A 23,547-nucleotide genomic window follows, 5' to 3' on the forward strand; every position below is an offset into this window, starting at 1 on the left:
CGCTGAAGCCGTGAGTCCTCCGCCCCATCCCAGACACCTCTCCAAATAGGTGCTCATCTCCCTGGCATGGCTCAAGCCTTTCTCATCCTGCACCTACTCGGTGGCATTATCCTCCCTGCAATTCCTCCCCGCCTCTGCCATCCAGAGGGTCTGGTATGGCCTGATACATAGCAGCCTGGTTAGTATTTTTATGTTGGCCAAAGAAATGGTCTCTTTTTGTCTCCCCCTGTCCGGTCTTGCTTGTCAACAGGAGGCTCCTCAAACCCACCCCTCTACCTGTGTCCCGGGGTTCATACTAGCTCCAAACCCCGCTGTTCTCTATCCTCCCTGTTCAAATCCTGCCCTGCCTAGACCTACTCAGCTAACACAAGCACTACTCCAGGGCCTTAACACATATTAACTCATTTAACCTTCAGGTCAATAGACACACACTACTGTTATCCTCATTTTACAGATGAAGAACTGAGACACAAAGAGGTCAAACAACTAACAAGGGGTGGAGCCTGAATTTGGAGCCAGACTGTCTGCCTGCCCTCCCCCCACTACTTTAACCATTCCACCAAGTGGCCTTTCCCACCCTCCAGCTCTTAAACCCTCCCGCCCTAGAACCAGGCCACTTACTTAGTATAGCAATAGGAAGTTTTATTCTGACACCCAATATGGAGTAAAGTAATTGTGCAGAAGTTGGTATAGACAGACCGACGTGTCCTCGTCAGGATCTGAAGACTGTAACCATGTAAGTGTAGTCTCTTGTCCCTTCGCCCATTCACAGGTCCGCAAAGCTTTCGACCCTTCCTGGGGCTCTCCACGCCACGTCACTGGACAGAGGTGTTTGAGACCCTCCCTTATCCAGTGCCTTGAGAGAAGTAAGGAGGTGCCACAGATCCATCCAGGCAGTCTCTGGAGGCGACCCGGCGCGGCATGGCGCGGTCCAGTCCGCAGTCTGCAGACTCCACGCGCTTGCTGCTCTCTGGCGGCCGGAGCCGTGAGTCTGGGGAACTCGAGCATCGCACCTTCTACGCTCGGTGCGCCCAAGGGCACCAGCGAGTGGCCCGAGACGCTGGGGAAAAGGGCGGGAGGCAGGGAGACGCAGCTGAGGAGAAAGGGGGAGGAGACCCAGGAGGGCTGGGGGAGGGAGCCGGGAGCGGACCGCGAGGCGAGAGGGCGGACGTGGGCACCCGCGGTGCGGCGGGGGTTGCTGCTGCGGGGTCGAAGCGCGCGCCTGCGCAGCCGCCCCTGGGGACCCCGGGACGCTGGCTCTTCCAAAGCACAGAGCCCCTTCTTCCGGCAAGTGTGGCGCCAGGTCCCTCGGCGCCGGCCGCCCCCTCCCCGCCTCCTCCCCAGCGCTGCACCTCCTCCGTCCCGCCCCCCGCGCCCAGTAGTGAGCGCCGCAGTGGCCGCAGCCTGCGCCGCCCGGCCGCCTAGGCGCGCTCAGAGAACGGCGCGCGTCGGCGGCCCCGGCCCTTGGGTCCCACTCCGCGGCCGGCCTCGGGGAGCCCCGGTCGCCGGCCCCGCCGACCCCGTTGTACTCGAGGGCAGCTGCGCTCCACGTCACAGGAACTGGGGCAGGATCCTGACGGGACCGGCGCGCCAAACTAGAGCCAGAGCCCCGCAACTATGCCCGGTGACCCCCCGCCCTAACAGTCGCTCGTCCTGCGCCCGGGCCCGGCCCCCGACGGCCACGCGCTGAGATGACTTTCCGCGACCTCCTGAGCGTCAGTTTCGAGGGATCCCGCTCGGACAGCAGCGCCAGGAGCTCCAGCGCGGGCGGCGGCGGGGGTGGCGCGGGCGGGTCAGCCGTCTCGGAGGGCCCGGCAGTGGACGGCGTGCGGGGGACCGCGGGCGGCGGCGGCGTGGTGGGCGCGGACAGCGGCGAAGACAACAGGAGCTCCGCGGGGGAGCCGGGGGGCGCCGGCGCTGGCGGCGAGGTGAACGGCACGGCGGCCGTCGGGGGGCTGGTGGTGAGTGCGCAGGGCGTGGGCGTGGGAGTCTTCCTGGCCGCCTTCATCCTCACCGCGGTGGCAGGCAACCTGCTGGTCATCCTCTCCGTGGCCTGCAACCGCCATTTACAGACGGTCACCAACTATTTCATTGTGAATCTGGCCGTGGCCGACCTGCTGCTGAGCACCACGGTGCTCCCCTTCTCAGCCACCATGGAGGTCCTGGGCTTCTGGGCCTTCGGCCGGGCTTTCTGCGACGTGTGGGCCGCCGTGGACGTGCTCTGCTGCACAGCCTCCATCCTCAGCCTCTGCACCATCTCGGTGGACCGGTACGTGGGCGTGCGCCACTCGCTCAAGTACCCCTCCATCATGACCGAGCGCAAGGCGGCCGCCATCCTGGCGCTGCTCTGGGCCATAGCCCTCGTGGTATCCGTGGGGCCGCTGCTGGGCTGGAAGGAGCCGGTGCCCCCGGACGAGCGCTTCTGCGGCATCACGGAGGAGGCGGGCTACGCCGTCTTCTCCTCCCTGTGCTCTTTCTACCTGCCCATGGCCGTCATCGTGGTCATGTACTGCCGCGTGTACGTGGTTGCGCGAAGCACCACGCGCAGCCTGGAGGCTGGTGTCAAGCGCGAGCGGGGCAAGGCCTCGGAGGTGGTGCTGCGCATCCACTGTCGCAGCGCAAGCACCGGCTCGGACGCGGCCCGTGGCAGGAGGCGCAGCGCCAAGGGCCACACCTTCCGCAGCTCACTGTCCGTGCGCCTGCTCAAGTTCTCCCGCGAGAAGAAGGCGGCCAAGACTCTGGCCATCGTCGTGGGAGTCTTTGTGCTCTGCTGGTTCCCCTTTTTCTTCGTCCTGCCACTGGGTGAGTGACCCTTCTCCCATCAGCCTCTTCCCTTCCACCCTGAGCCTGTGGCTGTCCCTTCCTGGCACCGGACTCGGATGGCCCTCCCAAGTGGAGGGTGACTCTCCACCTGAGCGAAGGTTTACTTGATAACCTGCCTGGTCTCTTAGGCATGCGCGCATGTGCTGTTTTGCAGGAAGACAACTGAGAGGCTCCTCATGCTTGCAGGATTTGTTTTATGGACTTCTAACTTTCCTGGCCTTCCCACTCTTCACTGCCATTACAAGCTCTTCGCTTGTTTTCTGCTCCCACCTCCTCTAAATATAAAAGGTAACTGGAAATCTGTGCTGGCATCTGCCCGTAGCATGCTGTGAGCAGTGTATGTGCTTGTCCACATATCCCCCTTCCCTGTACCCCCAGATACAAATGCCAACCCCCAGAGGTGGTGCCAGGGTGAGTGGGCCTACCTTCATTCGTGGGCCAGTCAGCGTGCACATCAGCAGGCACCGGAAGCCACCTGCTTTCTCCCAGCACCCATTCGGTTTGGAAGCTGGCCTCCCTGGGAGACCCTCCCTAGCTGGTATCTGTGAATGCCCCCTGGGCTCTCACTTCTGAAATCTCCTCTTGGCGGTGGGGGGCTGTGTGGGGCTGAGAAGGAAAGGGAAAGGGCATTCTATCAAATGGAAAGTTAATATTGTTCGTCGTCGATTTTTAAATTTACTGAGGCCTTTACCCCTTCCAGAGAACTTGGCTATTTCTTTCACCAGCTTCCCTGTAGTCCTGAGAGGTGGACAGCTGCCCTCAGGGGCTTCTTCCCACTCCTTAAGGCCCCTCCTGGGAGCCTTGGGACTGAGTAGGCACAGGAAGGACAAGGGGAACAGCAGCTCTGGGGATGCGTTTGCCCGGAGTCACTTCACCCACGGCTGCGACTTCAGTTGGCCGAAACCGGATCTCCCTGCCTTTCCCAGGCCTTGCTCCTTCCACACTGCAGCTGAGTCAGGACAGAGACAGTGGCCTCCTCCTGCTCCCTGCAGGCCCTCTCCACACAGGAGTCAGAGTGACCTTTATGCATTATAAATTCAAGTGTCGCTCTCTTCTAAAACCCCTCAATGCTTTTCTACTGTCCTGGGAGCAAAATCCGAACTCTGCACCACGACCTGCGATAGGGTGGCCATCGAGTTTGTTATGTCCGGACCCAAATGAGACATTATGAATCTTTACACTGGGACAGCAGGCACAGACCAGAACTGTGACATGTGGTCCCCCTCCTGTAAGGAAGGGCCTGAGTGATGGGCCACCTCCCGTCTGACCCCATGGCTTTGCCACCTGCCCCTTGCTCACTGCACGCACAGGCCCTTCTGACCCTCTTCTGGTTTCTTGCCAACGCCAAGCTCATGCCCTTGCACTTGCTCTTCCCTTTGTCTGGCCCGCCCTCCCCAGCTCCTCCTGGCTACCTCCCCATCCTGTAAGTCTCAGTATAAATGTCCCCACTTCAAAGCGGCCTTCCCTCTTCTCTTCCTTCAATTTCAGTATGTATTTTGTATTCTCTCCCTCTGGCACGAAGTTTTCTTTTACTGGCTCCTTAACTGTCATCACATGTATATGTTGCTTAATTTGGTGTGTGATTCCCCCCACTGACCCGGCAGCTCTGTGAGGGCAGGGCTGGATCAGCTATGTCGTTACCAGTGCCCAGCACGGTGCCCGGCACATGAGGAGCAACAGAGCATAGCCGAGAGGACCACAGCCTCTGGTGCCAGAGCCTGGGTTCAAGTCCCAGCTCCACCCCTTCCTAGTTGTGTAACTTCTGGCAAATCCCTGAGCCTCTCTGCCTCTGTCTCCTCATCTGTAAGATAGGGATGGCAGTGATGGTAGTCATACCCACCTGCAGGGCTGGGGTGAGACCTCAGGGAGATACTATGTGTGAGTATAATTCTGGTACATGGTGAGTGCAGTCTGAGCTGTTGCTTTTATAGCAGATGCTCCATAAATACATGGTAAGGAATGAAATAAATCACCAACTTGAAAATCAGCCAGCCAGAGGCTGCTGGGGGAGGAGGGGGGACGGGTGGAGCAGGAGGTGGCCAATAGGCAGGCAGGAGAAAGTCGGTGTGTCCACTTCTTTAGAAACCCACGCACCCAGGATCTAGAGCCTACCACCCAGGTTCCTTTCCCCACCCACCAACCCCAGCTGTGACCTGTTCCAGGGGCCCTCAGCCGCCTCCCTGCTCCCTGGTTCACCCCGGCCCCGTGTCGGGAATGATCGAGGAGGGTATAGCATGCCACCACTTCCTATTATATTCTTTTAACTTCTTTTAAAAATTTGAGTTACAGAATAATGTCCAGAGAAGGAGAAAATAATATATCACTTGTCCATCTATCTTTAATCACCCATATTGAACAGATGATAACATTTCACCATATCGGCCTCAGATTCTTTTCTCCCTCTTTTCAAAGAAATAGAGCACAGACACAACGGAGTCCCCTCCTCCTGTCCTTTTGTCATTTTCTCTCTCCCTCCTGAGAGGCAAATCCAGTGTTTATCACTCCCACACGTCGGTTTATTCTCTTACCACAAACACCTGAATCCATAATAATAAACGGTATTGTTCAGTGTGACCTTCAGATCTCTACAAATGGCACCACGCCACACATATCAGTCTTCACATTGCCTTTTCCACCCAGCGTTTTGTCGTGGAGGTTTGTCCATTCTAGTTCGTTCCAGCAGCAGCCAGTGTTCCGTTCACGCGTGTTCCAGGGTGTGTTGATGCAGTCTCCTGCTCAGCTTTTCCAGTTTTTCATGGTTACAATCAACACCACAAAAGGCTACTGGTCTTTGAGGTTGAGAGCCCGTGTCTCCCTCTTTCAGAAAGTCATCCCTAACCGCCCATGGCCTCTGCCCTTGCGGCACATGCTGCTCTTTCTCAGTCCCTCCATCGCTGCTGCTCCTCACCCGGCGTGGGAACACCCCGCCCTGCCTCCTCCTTCCTACCAGTCTGTGCTGTGCCCAGCCTCCCAGGGCATCTCACCGCATCCTGGAACCAAGCCCAGGGCCACTGACTGAGTGGAATCTGGCAGTAATGAGCAAGCAGGACAGAGCCCAAGCAGGGACACGGAGTATTCGGATCTGCCGTGATGGGGCTCAGAGGGTGAGGGCAGCAGCAAGACGGGAGGGCAGAGGCTGTGGTGGATGCAGGAGCGGCCTGAGGGCTGTGCAGGAGGGAGAGGGGACCAGGAGGTCCTGACACACCCTCCCCCCCCCAGCTCTGGGCCCAGGTCTGGGAGGAGAGAGGCATCTTTGGAGGAATAGGGATCATTCTGAGCAGCAACTTTTTGAGGGGAAATGTGGAATGCAAGGGACTGGCATATTTTGATGGGAGGTACCAGTAGGTGCTTACAGGTGAAAGATGTTGGGAACTTAGATAAGGGGGCCAGGGATGGATACAGTTGCAGAAGCAGGAGTGTGGGGTACAGTCTCCCAGGAAGAGGACAGAGGAACAAAGAGAAGAGAGGGCTGGGGAAGGAGCTTTGGGGAGCACCCATTTTGAAAGAACCAGGAGGCAAAAAAGGGGGCAGACAGGCAGAGTGGTACCTCCCTCCTCCCAGGCCCTAGTTCCCATGAAGGCACTCAGTAGGGCCACAATCTGGGGATTGTCGAGCAGACCCAAGGTGCCCCCCAACACCCCCACACACTCCAAGCGGAGGGTGGAGCCCCAGCCACCGCATAGCCAGTGAGCAGCCCCCAAAGGTCAGAGGATACTGAGAGCCTTAGGAAGGGGGCCCAGGGACCCAGAGGGACACTGGCACAGGGTCCTGAACCATCAACTATAAACCTGAAATGCCAGTCAAGCCAGAGCTGCAGCAGAGAGGGACACAGATGAGGTGTGCTGAGCCTTGGGGCCTCTGGGGCCCAAGATGCTGGGCAGGAAAGACTGGCACCCAGACTTGGGGCACCTAAAATCCTTCAGGGCCCAGAGAGGGACTGGGGGTCATCCCCCACATCTCTGTTTCTCTGTGAGGAGCACCTGCGGGGTAAGTGGAGGCAGGCACGGTGTCTCCATGAGCCTGAGACACCACATGACTGCCCTGAGACTCGAGCAGCGAGCTGGGGAGGGCAGCACCAGCTCCTGCAGGGCTCCCTTCCCCTCCCAGGCCCCTCCAGGGGCTACGTCTCCCTTGATGTTTACATAGCAGCAGTACCTCACTGAGTCTGGCTTTGGCCTGCCTGGCAAGTGCCCCAGCCATGCCCAGAGGTAACCTGTCCACTGAGACCTACACACACACACACAGGACAGCCCCAGCCCTGTCATTCCTAGTGACCACAGGCAGACCTCCAGCTTGCACTCCCAACTCTCTTTTGCTGGGTGGGTCACTGAGCCTCACCGGCCTCTGAGTCAGCCTCCGGAACGTGTGGGTCACACAGAACAGCCTCAGAGGCTCAGAGGCTCAGAGCCCACGGGCCCCTTCCAAATACATGTCAAGATGTGCAGGTGATAGAAGTCCCAGGACAAGGGCACTCCAGCCAGGGTTTCAGGCCCCCACTCCCCGCCATCTGTCCTACGTCCTGTACTATCAATCTAGGCCCTGTGATAATGGTGCCTCCCTGAACAGCCCCGGGTTTAGCCAGGTGCTTATTCGTGCTCCCCAAACACTCTGCGTTTAGCTTTGTCACAGTGGACTGTGGTCATCAGCATTCTCACACATGCTGTTACCTGTAAGGGCAGAGGAAACGCTACATACGTAGGCATGGAGGAGTGGAGGTATTTGGGGGTGTCCTGTGGTTTGGGGGACCTGAAATGTGAAGTCTATGAGAAGAGGGATCACAAGATGATGCCAATAACATGACAATGGATAAATAAATCACGGTGTATTCATCGACTGGACTACTGCCCGACCAGGAAAATTAACAAACTCAATGTCCACAACAATGTGGATGAATTTCACAGACAGTATGCTGGGCAAAATGAACCAGATCTGAAATTAAAAGCATAGGTACCATATGATTCTGTGTATCTGAAGTTCAAAAACAGGCAAAGCAAAGCAATGGTGATAAAAATCAAGACAACGGCGACGTGTGTGAGTGTGTCATGGGAACGGAGGGTATTGCCTAGAAAAGAGGGCCAAGAAACCTTCTGAAGGGCTGGGAACATTCTCTGTCCCGGTCTGAGTGGTAGCTACATCGGTGTATACACATGTAACATCATCCGTCTGTGCTTATAAAAAGTACGTACTGTAAACCTGACTGTCAGTATCTTATGCTTAATGAGAGAGGGAGAGCGCGCAGGTGACAGTGAGAAAGGGAGAGAAGGAGAAAAGGCGGGAGGAGGCAAGAGGAGGTTGAGGAATTGGTGTCTAGACTGGAAAGCACACTTTGGCAGGCGGGTGTGGAGGGTGCATTCAGGGTGTGCATCCCCAGATGCAGGGAGAGAGGCGGGGCATGCGTCGCAGCAGGTCCTCGGTGGCGGCGTTACTGTGCCCAAAAGCCTAAAGAAGAGGCTGGCATTACATCTTCTATCTGTGCCTTTGTGGCATCTGGCACATGGTTGGTGCTCAGTCAATGTGTGTGTGCAGAGGGAAAGAGTGGCAGAACCCACAGCCTCGTCACACCCTGCCACTCCAAGGATCTGGGTGACAAAGCACAGCCCTCGATTGTAGCAGCAGTAGTGGTAGCAGTGGTATCACCGTGGTAAGAACAGTTAACATGCGATGTACCCTCTTGACAAATGTTTAAGTGCACAGGATCGGTCACTGTAGGCACGAGGCTGTCCAGAATTTCTTCATCTTGCTTTATGCCCGCTATTAGCAACTCCCCGGTCCTCCCTTCCCCCAGCCCCCAGCCCCCAGCATTCCACCATTTGATTCTTTGACTTTGACTATTTCAGATACCTCCTAGAAGTGGAATCCTGCAGTCCTTCTGTGACTGGCGTATTTCACTTAGCATACCACCCTCTGTGTGAAGCAGGACCCCCTCTCCCTAGCGATGCACTGAGTGTGCCCCACCTCATTTATGTGACCTAAAATTTTTTTAAGCATAACAGCTAACATTAATTTAGTGATTATTATGAACAAGCAATGAACTAGGGTTTTTTTTTCTTTTTAAAAAAATCATGGATAGTTTCAAACACATACATAAGTAGGTAGAACAGTGTGATGGCCCCTGGGTACCTCCAGCTTCAACTGCTATCAACCCAAGGCTTGGTTCATTCCAGTCCCCACTCACTTTTCACTTGCTTATTATTTTGAAGAAAATCCTGGACACCCTATCAGCTCATCTGTAAATTCCACAGTATGTATTTCTAGAACTTAAAAAAAAAACCACAGTCCATTATAACACATAAAAATAATTGATTAATATTATCAAATATCTTAATGTTGAATAGTTGCTGATTGCCTTACACATTTTTAGTTTATTTGTTTGAATCATGGTCCAAAAAAGGCACGTATATTGCATGCAACTGAATTGCCTCCTCAGTTTCTTTGATTGATGATTCCCCTTCCCCAAATTTTCCTTTTCAACCATTTGGTCAAGAAACCAGATTGTCTGTCTTGAAGGAGTTGCCACCAGTCCGCAGTTTGCATCTCTATAGTGCCATTTAATGTGTCCCCATGTTCCCTGTACTTCCTGTAAACTGGCTTGATCACATTCAAGTTCAGTGCTTAGGGCAAGAATTCTTCCCTTTCGTGATGTTAAGATTGATCAGGGGTTCAGACGTGATCAGCCTCATCTGTCCACGATAAAATGTCCCGTCAGCCTTTCACCTGCTGGTTTTAGCAGCCATTAACCATGGCCTGGACCCATTATATCACTTTAAAAAGTGGTGATATCCAAATTCTGTCATTCCTCCCGCATTTGTAGACTAAAAATTCTAAAAACAGTTCGCCACTGGCTATTTGGTCACTTGAAATAACATCTGTATAAAAAAAGCAGAACTGCTCAGTACTCCCCTTTATCAAGAGAAGAGTCAATTTCCTAGCAGTCTTTCCAAAGGGGACCAATAGGGGTTTTTTTAGTACGTGATGAAGTGATTTTTAAATCTGTCACACATTACAGACATCGATCATTTTGAGGGGTTGGCCAATGAGTGACCTTTCACGCTGGCTCCTGGGGCCTTTGGCACAACCCAGAGTCTTGAGCTTTCTGGTCTCATGAGATGTTTCAGGCTCAGCTTGTACTTTTTGTTGCCCTGGACTGTTTCTCTAAAGTGGTCTCTTTTAGTGGAAAATGAAAATTTAAAGACCACCATCTGAGCTCTTGGCTGTGCATTGATACTAAGTTGGCCACTGACTCATGGACAGAGCTAGGAAAAAAAATTGGGGGGATGGTGGGGCATAAAAGAAAAATATACCACTGATAGTGGTGGACTTCCGTCGTCAGACGAGCACAGATCCTTCCTCCCCTAAGGGTCTTGTCCTCTGCCCAAATCCTGCTCAGATGTTTGTCACAAACATCTAATGAACTGTTGATCGCTCTGCCTCATTCATTAAAGTCCAGGATACTGGGGTCACATGCTTTCGCCCCCACTCTCATCTCTGCCGTAGTCACTGGTGTGACTCCACTGTCCTGAGGCTGACCCATGCTGACCCATGCTGACCCTGACTTCCCCCTCCACCCTTCCTCCCAGGGTCGTGCCGTGGCCCATGTGCCCACCTTCATCTATGTCCTCCCAAATCCTCAGTGAATCTCTGCCACGCAAGTCCATCTACTCCTTGGTTCCAGTCATACCTGCTCACTGACCCCAACCTTGACCAAGCCTTCTCATCCCTGCCCCTCCCCTTGTCTTCTGGTCAGTTAGCACCCCCCCCAACTAGTGTCATAATCCACCACCTTACCCTCTCTTGCCGTCTGTAACTGCCTCGCCTCCATCTACTTCTGTGAACCCCAACCCCTGAATCTGGCCGTTCCTCCATGTGGTTCACAGTGTGTGCTGCTAAATGTATAAAACTTGGTGTGGAGTAGGGGCTAATTTATAGCATCTGCCCATTTCCATGATGCAAATATTCCCACCACGGTCAGTTTCAGGCTACCAAAGAGACGTCAGCTGGCTTGCAGAGTTCCTGAAAATTTAACAATCAGTTCTTGTGAACCAATGCAAACTGGTGTCTAGATGAGCACTCGCTAAAATAAAAAAAAATCACCCTTTCCATAGCCAGGCCTCCTCCTCGGGGCAGCCCCCATGTGCCAGAAGTCCTGCAGTTTCCCTGTCGGCTCAGATCTCTCTCAACTCTCTTTCCTTCCTAAGGGGTTTTACTCTGTCAGTGACTGCTCGGCCCTCCTTATCTCCACCTCTCCCCTGCCCGCTCACACAGCACAGAGATGTGTCCACAACACCTCTTAAAAATGATTCACCCTCGACCTGTAGCCCCTTCACCCTCACTCTGTTCCCGTCTTCTCACTGTAATCTTTCTTCCTTTCCACCTTCTTGCAAGAATATCCCTTGCTACTTAGGTCTTTAAAAAATATTCTGGTGTTAATCTTAAGCCTAGATGTCAGAGCTGGGTTTGGAACCCAAGCACTCTGGCTCTAAAGTCCTTGTTACTTCCTGCCTGGGTCAGAGGTCAGAGGTCAGGCTGGAGCCAGGGTTAAAGGTCAGTTTTAAGCTTCAAATCTCACAAAATGCTTCGGTGCCTGCACGCCTTCACCAGGGTCCGTTCCCGGCTCCCTTCTGCCCCAGGTCCTGGCCACAAGGGCCCTGAGCAGTGCCACGGGACAGGACCATGTCCTGCGTGGCTTGATCTTCTCATGGACCCCCAGAGCCCTTGAGCCCCCTCCTCATGGGAAAGTCTCTGAGTTCCTGAGTCCGTCTCTGACCCCACCTGAGCCCTGCCTCATCCTGCTTTGTGAGCTGTGTGCCCACTAAAAAGGGGCTCCTTGAATGCTGGAGATTTGCCTGCCCTCACTCTGCAGGTGGTGACCCTGCAGAACATTAGCCTGGCTTCCTAGTGGGCAGTGCCCCAGCAGCTCAGTGCTTGGACTCCTGGACAGAGTGAGCCCTGTCTGGCCACCTTCTCACCTCTGGTAAAAGCACTGATCTGCCCAGACTCAGGAGCCATTTGTCAGTGTGGCTACAGAGCTGAGGGGTTCATGCTAAGACCAGAGTCTTATTCAGCTGAGCACAAGGGCCACTTGGCAGGGACTTCGGTCTTGGGCACTCAGAACTTGGGGTGAGGCCATTTCAGGGCCGCAGATCAGGAAGTAAATGAATTAAGAAGTGACAAGAGCGGAAAGAAAGGAGAGAGAGGGAAGGTGGAAAGAAAGAAGGGAGAAGAGGAGAAAGAGCTGAGGGGGAATTGGGGGGCGCATGTAGGACACTGGACAGGTCAGTGACTCACCTCCCTGCCTTGGGCCCCACCAGGCAGCCTCTGTGGCTATGGGAACTGCCCCTCCCCACCAATCCCAGCAGCTATGGAAGGTGTCCAGGGCCAGGCAAGTAGTTCTAGGTCAGCCCCACAGAGGTCAAGGATCCTAAGGCAAACATGGAGGCACCAAAGGACTTCTGATCTGCAACTTATCCATCTTGAGCCCAAGGACCCACCAGTTTCCTCTCTGCATGGAAGCTTGGCAATGCAGGGAATTCAAGAGATCTGGTTTGGCACAGCTAGCCCCACAGGACCTTCAACTGATCCCTCCATGTCTTCACAATCCATCTGAGACCTGCACCCTATTCAGGTCAACTCTTTCTGACAGCCTTCCATGATTATTTCTGCCTAAAAATGGCCTTATCTCTTACATTCTCTCCCTCCCCCTTCCTGTTTCAGCAATCCTAACTTCTTGGTGGCCCTCCAACTTGCCAGGTATCCTGCAGCCCCAGGGCCTTTGCACAAGCCCCTTCCTCTGTCTGGAGTTCTCTTTCTTCAGAGAGATGCATGACTCACTCCCTCACAGGGTATTCAGGTCTCAGCTCAAATGTGCCTTATCAGAGAGGCTCATCTGACCCTTTAGAATATAGCAAAGAGGTCCCCTGCTTCCCAGCCTCTCTTGGGGAAAGTGCTGTTGTGTTCCAGAGTCAGAGCACTGAGTGGCTGGAAGAACTGGGAGAGAGAAAGAAGGTCTAGGGCTAGGAATTCCTTCTCTCTGAGCCCTGCTGGCTGGAAAAAACCTGAATACCCAAGAGAACATGGCATTTTAACCCCTCTGTTTCTTTCTGGCTAGAGAAAGTAGCTGCCTGTGGGTGGAAAAATCAGTGATGGAGGGAGTGGGAAAGGAGAAAGGCTGGGGTGCAGCCTGATATTTCAAGGTTGGCTGCAAGCTATGAGCAGGACTGCCTGTGAATTCTGATATTCTGCCAAGAACAAGATCCCTCTGGTAAGGGCAGAAGAGTGCTCTTGATCACAGCGTCCGCCCCTTGGCTTCCACACTGTCACTCCTCAGCGAGGCTTGGCCAGATTGGCCAGCTCCAGCCTCACTCAGCATCTCAGCAGCATCTCCTGGGCCAGGACACTGCCGTTCCTTAGGAGAGGGGAGTGGCCTGTAATCAGGCTGCGAACACTCCCCCTAACCTCACAGGCTGCCTTTAGTTTCCCCACCAGTGTCTAGGCCAGCCTGGCCCAGCCAGCAAGCCATAGCGAGGGGTTACCTGCTGACAGAGGAGAGGTCCTTCCTCTGCTGACCAGTGATGTTTGGCATCCCTGGACGCTGTGTCTATGTATAAAAGTCTGTCCTTAGCCTGACCAGCTGGTAGGTCCTGAACACTCAGAAAGTAAGCATGAGCTCCCATTTCCTTCCTCCTCACTTGAGAGGCTACCCACACCCACCCAGACCACTTATTCCCTCACTCAGCAGACATTGTACAGCCCCTGCGCTGGGTCAGGCACTTGTGTTCGAGGCTGGGATGAAAAGAATCATTAACCCCATCCCTGCCCTCAAGAAACCTAGGGCCTAGGAGAGTAGATAGAGCAGTAACAAATTGTATTTGTTAAAATGCAGGCAGGGGTCAAAGGGCACCTAACTTAGGCTTGGTGGGGGCGGACACCTGACCTGGGCTGGAGGGAGAGGTGGGAGGAAGCACTTGGGAGAAGTTGGGGCCAAGCAGGAAGGCGGAAGGAGCCCAGCCCCTGGGGGAAGACATGCTTGTGGCTGCGTGGCCAAATTTGGAGGGAGATAAGCTGAAGACAGCACGGGGTCCTAAAAAGACTGGAATGCCACACGAGAAAATTTGGGTTTATTCCTCGGAGCCATTAGACGCCACTAACAGCTTTCAGAGGGGAAAGGAGAGAAACCATTCTTTTCAGTAACTCTCTGGCAGCTGTGTGCAGAGTAGAGAGGACAAGGGACCCCTTGGCGAGCTTTTACGGCCATGTAAACAAAATGAGGTGCCAGACTAAGCAAAGGTTTCAGGAAGCAGGTGAAGGGAGGGACCCTGTTGGAGAGAAAATGGAATGCACTAGACGTGGTGACCAGTTGGACATATAGATTAGAAAAGAGAGACTCACTCAGCAAACTGAGGACCTACTGTGTGTTCAGGGTGCTCATGAGGTCTTCTGGGCAGTGAAAGTACAGCACCAAGCGAAACAGACGCTAGTCCTGCCCCATGGACTCCGACTGCAGGGAGAAAGATGCTAGACAAAATGAAGAATTACTTGGCTAGTGCAGGAGAAGGTGACAAGGGCCAAGGATAGAGTCCCGGGGTGGGGAGTATGGGGTGGTGAACATTGCAGTTTTTTTATTGACGTACAGTTGATTTACAGGATGACCCTGTAAAAAAGCACACAGACAAGACTGGAGCCTGCTGTGGCCAGAGGGCAAAGAGAAGTCAGTGTGGCCACGTGGCTGATGCACATGAAGACAGAAGAGACTCGGGACTCACAAGAGAAGGGAGAACAAGGGGGTGGTGCTGGGTGCCCGGATGGTGGGAGGCTGAGGGAGGGTGTCCTGTGAGTGGCTCTGTTTCTGGTGACAACTGCCAAGATGAGTTAGCACAGCTGAACTTTACGCTGCAAGAAAGGCTGCGGACAAAGTGGGGGGGGGGTGACTTGAGGCAGAGGAAGGGGGCTGCCGGGTACTGGGAGGCAGGGGCCTTGTCTCAGAGCCCCACGTCCCCACTGAGGCTTTCCTGTAGTTGGGCTTCGAGGACTGGCAGAGGCATGTGCCAGGCAGCTGGAGCGGAATGAGAAGGCAAGACAGGCGAAACAGATGGCCAACCTGAAAAGCCGTAACGCAGAGGAGCTGGAGGAGGAGAGAGTTGGGAGTTGCCGAGAAAGGGCTTGTCCACTGATGCCCCTACAGCAGGGCAGTGTTGCAGGGATAATGCCTGCGAGCATCCTCAAGGGTTTCAGTGTTGCAGGGATAATGCCTGCGAGCATCCTCAAGGGTTTCAGTGTTGCAGGGGAAATGGGGGCCCGAGGATGGTCCCTGGAACGCACCCTGCCAAGTGAGGGTCCCTGGCTTCATGCAGGAAAGAATTGAAGAAGGAGCCAGAGTAAAGTGAAAGCAAGTTTAGTCAGGAAGATACACACTCCATGGACAGAGTGCGGGCTGCCTCAGAAGGCAAGAGCCGTGGCCCCGGGAGATGGGATCATCTTGGAAAGTGAGAGGGGCCTAGGAGATACACATCCCACTGGCAGAGTGTGGGCCGTCTCAAAAGGCAGAGGCCCTGGGCTGCAAGGGTGTTTCGTTTTTTTATGGGCTGGGTAATTTCATATGCTAACAAGTGGGAGGATTATTCCAACTATTTGGGGTAAGGGGCAGGGATTTCCTGGAATTGGGTCCCTGCCTGCTCTTGGGCTTTCTATGGTCAGCCTCGGGACTGTCATGGCACCTGTGGGTGTGTCATTTAGCAGGCTAATACATTACAATGAGCACGTAATGAGGCTTAAGGGAAGTCAAATCCTCTGCCATTTTGAGCCTAGTTGGTTCTAACCAGTTTATGTCCTCTCCTCAATTGCTGTGTCATTCTTTTAATGGTTGTGCCCTGCTCCCTTCCCTCCTGTCTCATTAAGGCAGTTACCCACCTCATCCGTGACAAAGGAGAGGGAAGTGCCCACCATCTCCCCACCCCTAACCCAGAAATCCTTGAAGGAGGCTGTGGGCAGTTGAGAGAATGTTGGGACAGGCAGGCAGGCAGCAAAGAGTGAGGTGGGGTGCAAGGAAGTGGAGGAGGCAGACTGCAGCACTCTGGGTGGAGGTAGGTGTGAGGCTCAGAACTGCTGTATGTGAAGGGAACACAGTAAAAGTCTCTTGGGAACGGCTGCCTCTGGAAGCTGGAGCCCAAGACACAGACGTCTGTATTTTCCAGGCAAGATGTCTGTGCACAGAAGGCAGAGAGCAAATGAAACAAAATTGTGGCAGATGCTGTTGGTGCCCCACCATCTCCCCACTCCCCCCATCTCTCCACACAGCCCCCTCCAACAGGTCACCTTCCACCCCAGCAGCTGCCTGCGTCTCTTTGCTTGAGGCTTTCTCTAACCAGCAAAATCCTCATTGTCCATCCATACAGCAGGCAGAAATTGTACAAAATTAACACCCTGAGGAGCAGCTGACTGACAGGAATGGGAGTACAGATACCCCGCCTCCCTCACCCCACTGTTGCGATAACTCTGAGGTTCCTGTTCCCCACAGTCTCCCAGAGCTCCTAGTGCGATTGCATCCCAGTTGCCCACAGCAGTGACTAACTTGCTAACTAACTCTCCTTTTCTTGGCTTCCTTCTCTTCCCTCTCTTCATCACACTTTACTACTGATATTTCATTTACCTTCCAAATTAACAACTTGCATTTGAATCTTTGTCTCAAGGGTCTTCTTCTGGGAAAGCCCAAAGTAAGAGAACCTCAGCAGAACACAGTAGGAAAAACTTCGGGCTGAAAGGCTGAATTTGAATCCCAGCTCCTTTGTGTATAAGAAATTCTCAGCTGGCAGCAGGCTTCCGTATAGGTTGGTTGAGCATAAGTTAAAATGTTAATATTTACAACAAGACCCAGAGCAAACTGCAATATGCCACGTTGCCCACCAATCTGAATCAAAACCACGCTGATAACAATGCCCTCTGGCCAGCTTCAGGCTCGCTGCTGAAAGCATAGTCCACTGATTTGTCATCCTGGCCTAAATATAAAAGAATTGTGGCCTGAGTCAGGAAGTTATTTTCAGCACTCTGTCTTACTTTGCAGCCATTGAGGGATGCTGTTCGGAAGGCTGCCTTCCTGGAGGCTGAGGTCAACCTGGTGTCCCCCACATTCAAGGGACAACTGCCCAACACTTCTCCCAAGGGAAATTGTCTCCGTAAGATACTCTGATGCCCCAGCCTCCCCTAAACCCACCAGGTCTTGGCTTCTGTTTCTGGCCACTGTCCAGAGCTGGGAACACAGTCCCTACCGAGGGCTAAGGTCTCCTTTCCCAAAAGCCAGAGAAATAGGGGGGGGGGGAGGTGAATAGACTCCAGTATTTATTACAAACTTGCTGAGTCCTATACCCTGAAACTTATAAATCATCACAAAATCCCTTCCAGAGAAATACTGTTGTCTGTATTTCACAGACAAGGAAAATGAGACTTAGATGGCCAAATAACCTGCTCAGGGCTGGGTGACCAAGATTTGAAAAGCCTGTGCCACGCAGTGCTGCCTGACACCCCTCTTCCTCCACAGTGTTCCTTAGTACCAGGAATTCCCACCAGATGGGAGATGGGTAATATGCAAGGGCCCCCAGGTCAAAGACGGGGTGTGGTGCCTCTGCTCCCCAGTAGGAGATCCTGCTCTTATTTCTCTGGGGACAAAAAAAGAGAGAAAGCAAGTCCCATGATTTGTCAAGGAGCACTCCCCCTGGCCTGCTCAGCCTGGCTGACACCTGCGACTTTTGCCCGGGGTGGGACACCCCTGCCCCCTACCCCTGACCCCTGCTGCTGCTGAGAGTGAGGGTGAGAGAGTGGCCTTTGCTTCCTGGATGATGCCTTTGTGTTGAGTGCCTTTTGGAGACATGACTCCTTCAGGGCCATGATGGGGAAGCCGGAGGAGAGGTTTGTGGGAAGGAGGGTCTTCATGACACAGCTCAGACCCAAGTGCCCCCCACCCCTCCTGCCTGGCACTCTGCCTCCTTGCAAAGCCATCCCAGAAGCCTTCCCTGACCGCTTCCCACTTCCACTGGGACAGCCCCACTGTTCTGCATTCAAACAGCCCATGGGCATTGTGTTTATGGAGGCTCAATTCTAAGCTCCCTTGCCTGCTTACAAATATTCATGACTCCTAACTGCCCACGAAATAAAAGCCAAACTTCCCAGCATTTAAGGCCCTTGAACATCTGTCCCAAATGAAGTTTTCTGAGCATATCCTTCGGGCCCCAGACTTTTATCCTCTTGCCAACCTGTCCCTTCCATTCCTGATACCCTGATACCTTCCTCATCCTGCCTGGCTCTTGTCCATCCTCTGAGACCCCTGGAAGCCCCCTACCCCAACATCACCATCACCATCACCCTGCCGCATTCCCATGATATTTGGTCCGCATTGCTACCGAGGGAGAAGGGCCATGTTTGATGTGAGCCCAGCACAGTGCCTGGCACGGGGCAAGCCTTGGTCAACATTTCACTCAGGAGTTCTTACCTTCTGTGTGCTAGGGACTACCCGGGCATCCGGTGAAGCCCTTCTGGAGCCCTTCTCAGTCACTCTTTCAAATGCATAAAATAAAATACAAAGGAGTTGCACATGAAACCAATTTCACTGAAAACCTTGTCCAAATATTTTAAGTGAAATTTGGGATTTAGAAATAAATGTGCTTCCACGTGAAGGCATTAAATCACAAGATCTAGCGGTGCGTTCTAATGACTGACATTTCCAGATAGCGAGGAGCAGAGACAGTGTTTCCAAACATCTGCAACCACTGAATGTGGTAGAAAAATATCTTTGGCAGCTGCTACTATTAAGTTGAGCCATGTGAAACTGCCAATATTGTACCAGTTTTGAGCTACAAAACAGTGATTTCATTTGGTTTGTGTCTAATTCTGCTCTGTTGCTTCCATTGGAGGGAAATGCTCAATTTCAGATAAATGTGAGTAAAACTGAAGGTGACTATTTTTCCTCATCCAAGTTCATGGACACCCTCAAATTATGTGCGGGACTTCTGGAGGAGAGAGAGCTTGAGGGCCGCTAGGTGATAACTGGCCAGGGCCCGTGAAAGGGGTGGGGGGGTGGGTAGCGTGGGGAGGGTGGCCCCTCTGCCCCAAGGGCTGCCCGGGCCCCCTGTCCCTGAGCATCTAACCACCAGCGTCTCTGCTCCCCGCAGGCTCCCTGTTCCCGCAGCTGAAGCCCTCGGAGGGCGTCTTCAAGGTTATCTTCTGGCTGGGCTACTTCAACAGCTGCGTGAACCCGCTCATCTACCCCTGCTCCAGCCGCGAGTTCAAGCGCGCCTTCCTCCGCCTCCTGCGCTGCCAGTGCCGCCCCCGCCGGCGCCGCCGCCCGCTCTGGCGCGACCCCGGCCGCCACTGGCGGGCCTGGAACGGCGGCCCGCGCCCCGCCTGCGCCCCTGGCCCGGGCGCCCCGCTGCCCTGCGCCCCGCTGGCCCTCACCGCGCCCTCGGCCCCCAGCTCCCCGGGCACACCTGAGGTGCAGGCCCCCGTCGTCGGCCGTCGAAAGCCGCCCCGTGCCTTCCGCGAGTGGCGACTGCTCGGGCCATTCCGGAAACCCACCACCCAGCTGCGCGCCAAGGTCTCCAGCCTGTCGCACAAGATCCGCGCCGGGAGCGCGCCCCGCGCAGAGGCCGCGTGCGCCCTGCCCTCGGAGGTGGAGACTGTGTCCCTAGGCGTCCCCCAAGACGTGGCCCAGGGCGCCACCTGCCAGGCCTATAAATTGGCCGACTACAGCCATCTCCAGGAAACTGATATTTAAGGACCCTGGGGAGTATGTCAGCGGTGGGAGGAACGGTATGGAGAGGGAGGCTGGCTTTGTTCAAGAGGCCGGTGAAAATCGGGGACCCAGAAACTGATCAGGAAATCTGCTCTCCTGCATCCCTGAGGAACTGAGGTGGGGGTGGGGCCCTTAAAGGGTGAAAAGTGATGGAACCCCCACCCCCACCCCGACTGGACACAAATACCCCCAGTTCCCTTTCCAGGTAGGGGCTGCGGGCTCCTTGGGGCCATTTTGCTTCCAATCTCTGTTTGAGAAACACTGCCCTGTCCATGTCCTGAACCCAGGATAGATGGCCCCAAGTATGGTCAGGCAGCCCTGTCCCTCCTCCTGGGGAGGGAAGGACACAGAGGCCCTGCCTGGCTGCCCACAATGCCTCCCCTAGGGGAAAACTCAGTGGGGCTTCTCAACGGACACAATTTCTCCTTACTGCCAACTGGAAGAATCCAGTGGACCTGCCACTGCCACCCATAAGCTTTGGCGGCAGATTGGGTGACCGCGCTAGAAGCCTGTTGTATTAACCAGTGGGCCCACTCCCCTCTGTTGAGGCTCCTCCCTGCATACCTAGCCCTGCCCCCATTATGTCTCCCCAGGGGCCTTACTGTTTACACTCTGTATATAGTTCGTTGTGCCTGTGCCCACCGTTTGTCCCTGGGATCCAGAGCCATCAAATGGGGAGAGCTTTGTCATTTTTAGACATATTTATTGGTCAGAGAACTTCTATTTTGTCCAAACGGTGCAAACTGTCCCTCTTTAGCATACAAACCATAAAGAACTACATTTTTTCCCTAAAATCCTTCAAGTACTAACGACCACAACAAAATAGATTGGGTCTGTGTTCACCTTTCTAGTTTCAATCTAACTGTCTCTTTAACTGATGGCTGCTGCCCTTTGGGACTTCTAGCATAACCAAAGGCCTCAGGTTGGCTTTTAAAGTTCATACAACCAGTCTTGGCAACCAAACAGTAATCATAAGTACAAATTTTCCCTTTGCCAGTCTCCCCAGATGAACCTGTGTTGTTCTGAGGGCCTCAGTGAGGACGGTGGCCATCAGTTAAATAGGTGAAACATTACATGAAAAATATACCAGCCCAAGTAGACAGGAGTACATGGTGAGTGAGAGATATCTACCTAGAAAGAATGCTTGTTAGTTTTGGGTAAAATGTCCAACACTTGTCATATTCCCAAGAGACTGTAGGTAGTTCAGTCCTCAGCTGGATAATATCAACCACATCCATCCATCCATCCATCCATCCAAGTAAGGGTCAGTGAGGATTAAACACTGGGCTCACAGGCAGATTCAACAGCAGGGGAGGGTCTCTGAGCAGGGCGAACTTTGGTTCCCACCTGCCAGGGCAACTGAGCCTACAGGAGGTCAAGAGTGGGGACAAGGGAGCAGGGTGGGGAGGGGGCTGTCAGCAGAAGGATTCAGTGGGGGGACCTCCCTGTCGTGGATAATAGTTGGCGTGGAGGCGGGCAGGGTCAGCAGTTTGCCCAGTACTTTTTCTAGGCTCGATGATCAGTCAGCAAAATCTATCTGATGTTCAAGCCTCAGCTCCTGACTCCTGCCTAAAGGGCCCTCTGCACACAGCTGCCTTCTCCCGTGCCCTCCACACCAGACCGAGCCTTCAGAGGGTGGGGGTGCTACACAGCCCCCAGAGAGGCTGTGCCACAGCAAGGGCATCCAGCAACCCAGATCTAATCGTCAGTAAAGCACTGAGCTGCTGACCCTGTTCTCAGGACGTGGCAAAGAGCCCTCGGGCGGCCAGGAGGAATGCAAGGGGTACAACAGCCCTTCTGGAATAGGGAGCCTCTTGCAAAATGATTTGGGGACATTTGGAAGATGTGCATTCACTGCACCGTTTCCTGGGCCCCCAGGTGCCCCAGCCCTGCCGACATCTCTGATTAGACTGTCCCTGAGGCACATTTTTAAAATGAGGCTGTTGTCTACAGGAGGTCCCTGTGAAGTGTCAAGGCGACTGAGGGAATGGGGAAGACTCTCAGTACCCATCAAAATGGGAGCAGGAATGCCTTTACACAACCCTCAAGGGATGGGGTGGGGCCCAAAGGAGTCTATGAGGGGGAAGGAGGATGGGTCTGTGAGATGTGACAAGAACAGAAGTCTCCAAGGACACTGGCATTTGCCCAATCCCCCCGCCAGATTCCTTAGAAAGCCTCATCCCCACTTCCCTCCCAAGGCCCCAGCTCCAGCCCGCCCTCCTTCCCCAGCTGGTCTCTTGTCACCCATCCTTCTTGCTTCCCACACTCTTTCCAGGACCTCTGTCCCAGCATCCCCCGGGGCTGCTTTTGCAAGTCACCTGGGACCTATCATTTCCCCGATCCCCGCCCCTCTGTCTCTGCCACAGTCCACACTGGAGGCTGCCCCCTGCTTCATGAATATTCCTCCCTGACTGAGCCACATGCCTGGGATCTTCTGGTCCCCTGACTACACTTTCTCTCTCTGCCTCCTGCACAGGCACGTCTCCATGCCCTTAAGTGTCCCCCCGGGGTTTTCTTTATCTCAACTCACCACCCAGTCTCATCCACTCCAAATCATCTCAGTAACCACTTGTATATAAATGGCTCCCAAGGGTCTGTCTCTAGTTTCAAATATGTGTGTTCACCCTCCCCTGGATGATTCCCCAGACACCCTCAGTACGAGCCCACTGGCCTGCAAAGCCATCTCCTCTACTCCACACAGGCGTGACAAGGCCACTGGTGCTGAAGCTTCAGGATCCCAGAGGCACCTCTTTGCCGGCCCTCTCCACTGGCATCATCTTCCCCAGACCTCCTTCCCAGACCCTTGCTTAGAATGAAGCCCTGAGCAGCCCTCAGTCTCTCGGGTAGCTTGCACTGATACAAGCCAGTCCACTGACAGAATCTGCATCTTTGTCTGTCACGGGGTAGAAGGCTTTCTGCCCCAGTGCCCACCTGATGGCTGGCTAACATCACTGTCTGCAAGACCCTCACCCCATCTAGTCCCACTAGTCCTCAAGAGGCTAGAGTGTGTATCGTTCCCCAGTCAGAGAGCCAGCTGTATCCTGGACTTCTCCAGAAACTCCTGCTCCCCGTGCCCCGCAGCCCGGCCATCCCTCCCACCAGGAGCCCCACCCTCCCCCGCAGGCCCCTCACCGCCACCACAGCCACCACAAGCCAATCTCTAAGGCCCTCCTGCTCCAGGCACTGACAGGTCCTGGGGAAAGGTTCCAGACCTCAGCGACCCGTCAGAGCTCTGACTCCTCAGTGCCCTCCTGGCCTTGTTTCTATTCCCATCCTGTCACACCCCCAGGGGGTTACATGTTCACTATCCACATGGAAAAGAATTTTCTTTTTTTTTCCCCCTTCTTTTTGTGGCTCCAGTGAAGCACAAAACCAGATGCTTGAAAAGGCTAAACCTGTCCCATAGCCTCTCAGCTCAGAATAGCTCTCTGGGGAGCCCAGTGGATCCAGGTGGTGCTGGGGGTGGTGGCTTTGGGAAGGGGGGCTGCACTTGGCTCTCCTGTGGTTCTGTGCTATTATTTCTTCCCTTGGTGGGAGCCAGACGACAAAGAGAATGCTGAACAGGACCCTGGCCTACATTCTCAAACTGCTCTCATCTAGGGAAGAATGAAGCAGGAGTTACAGGGTGCATTTGGAGTCCAGAAGAAATCTAGGAACTGGGGCCATGCTAGGCTGAGTTTTTGAGCCAGGAGCCAGAGAGAAGGATGCACTGGAGGAGGACCTCACCCATGACATTTGTGGACGTTCCTTCCAGGAGTTTGCCCTTCACGGGACTCCACCATGCTGTTTGCATTCACCTTTTTATGTCCTGCCAGAAACCACAGGAGCCTCAGCTCCCCTTCCTGAGACCTGATTGGTCCTGCTCATCTTTTGAGCTAAGCAACCAAGTTTCACTGGCCAGCCTATGGATTGGCTGATTTGAGGTCAAGTCTGAACAGCTTGGCAGGCAG

At 54.2% G+C, this 23,547-nt stretch overlaps 1 protein-coding gene across 1 annotated transcript; it reads left to right on the forward strand.

The window, feature by feature from the left end:
* The first annotated feature begins 1,381 nt into the window (after positions 1-1,381).
* ADRA1D (adrenoceptor alpha 1D) lies at positions 1,382-20,324 on the forward strand. The gene is made up of 2 exons (XM_072943860.1): positions 1,382-2,802; positions 18,978-20,324. Exons 1-2 carry the CDS (start codon positions 1,692-1,694, stop codon positions 19,577-19,579), a joined length of 1,713 nt encoding a protein of 570 aa, XP_072799961.1. The 5' UTR covers positions 1,382-1,691; the 3' UTR covers positions 19,580-20,324.
* The last annotated feature ends 3,223 nt before the right edge of the window (positions 20,325-23,547 follow it).

Source organism: Vicugna pacos, chromosome 19, assembly GCF_048564905.1.
Source record: "Vicugna pacos chromosome 19, VicPac4, whole genome shotgun sequence".
Classification (NCBI taxonomy): Eukaryota; Metazoa; Chordata; class Mammalia; order Artiodactyla; family Camelidae; genus Vicugna; species Vicugna pacos.

Excerpts from the sequence above, each read along its gene's own strand:
- ADRA1D (XM_072943860.1), top strand. The coding sequence starts at position 1,692 with ATGACTTTCCGCGACCTCCTGAGCGTCAGTTTCGAGGGATCCCGCTCG. Across the intron at positions 2,803-18,977 it reads TTTCTTCGTCCTGCCACTGG|GCTCCCTGTTCCCGCAGCTG; the intron begins GTGAGTGACCCT and ends TGCTCCCCGCAG.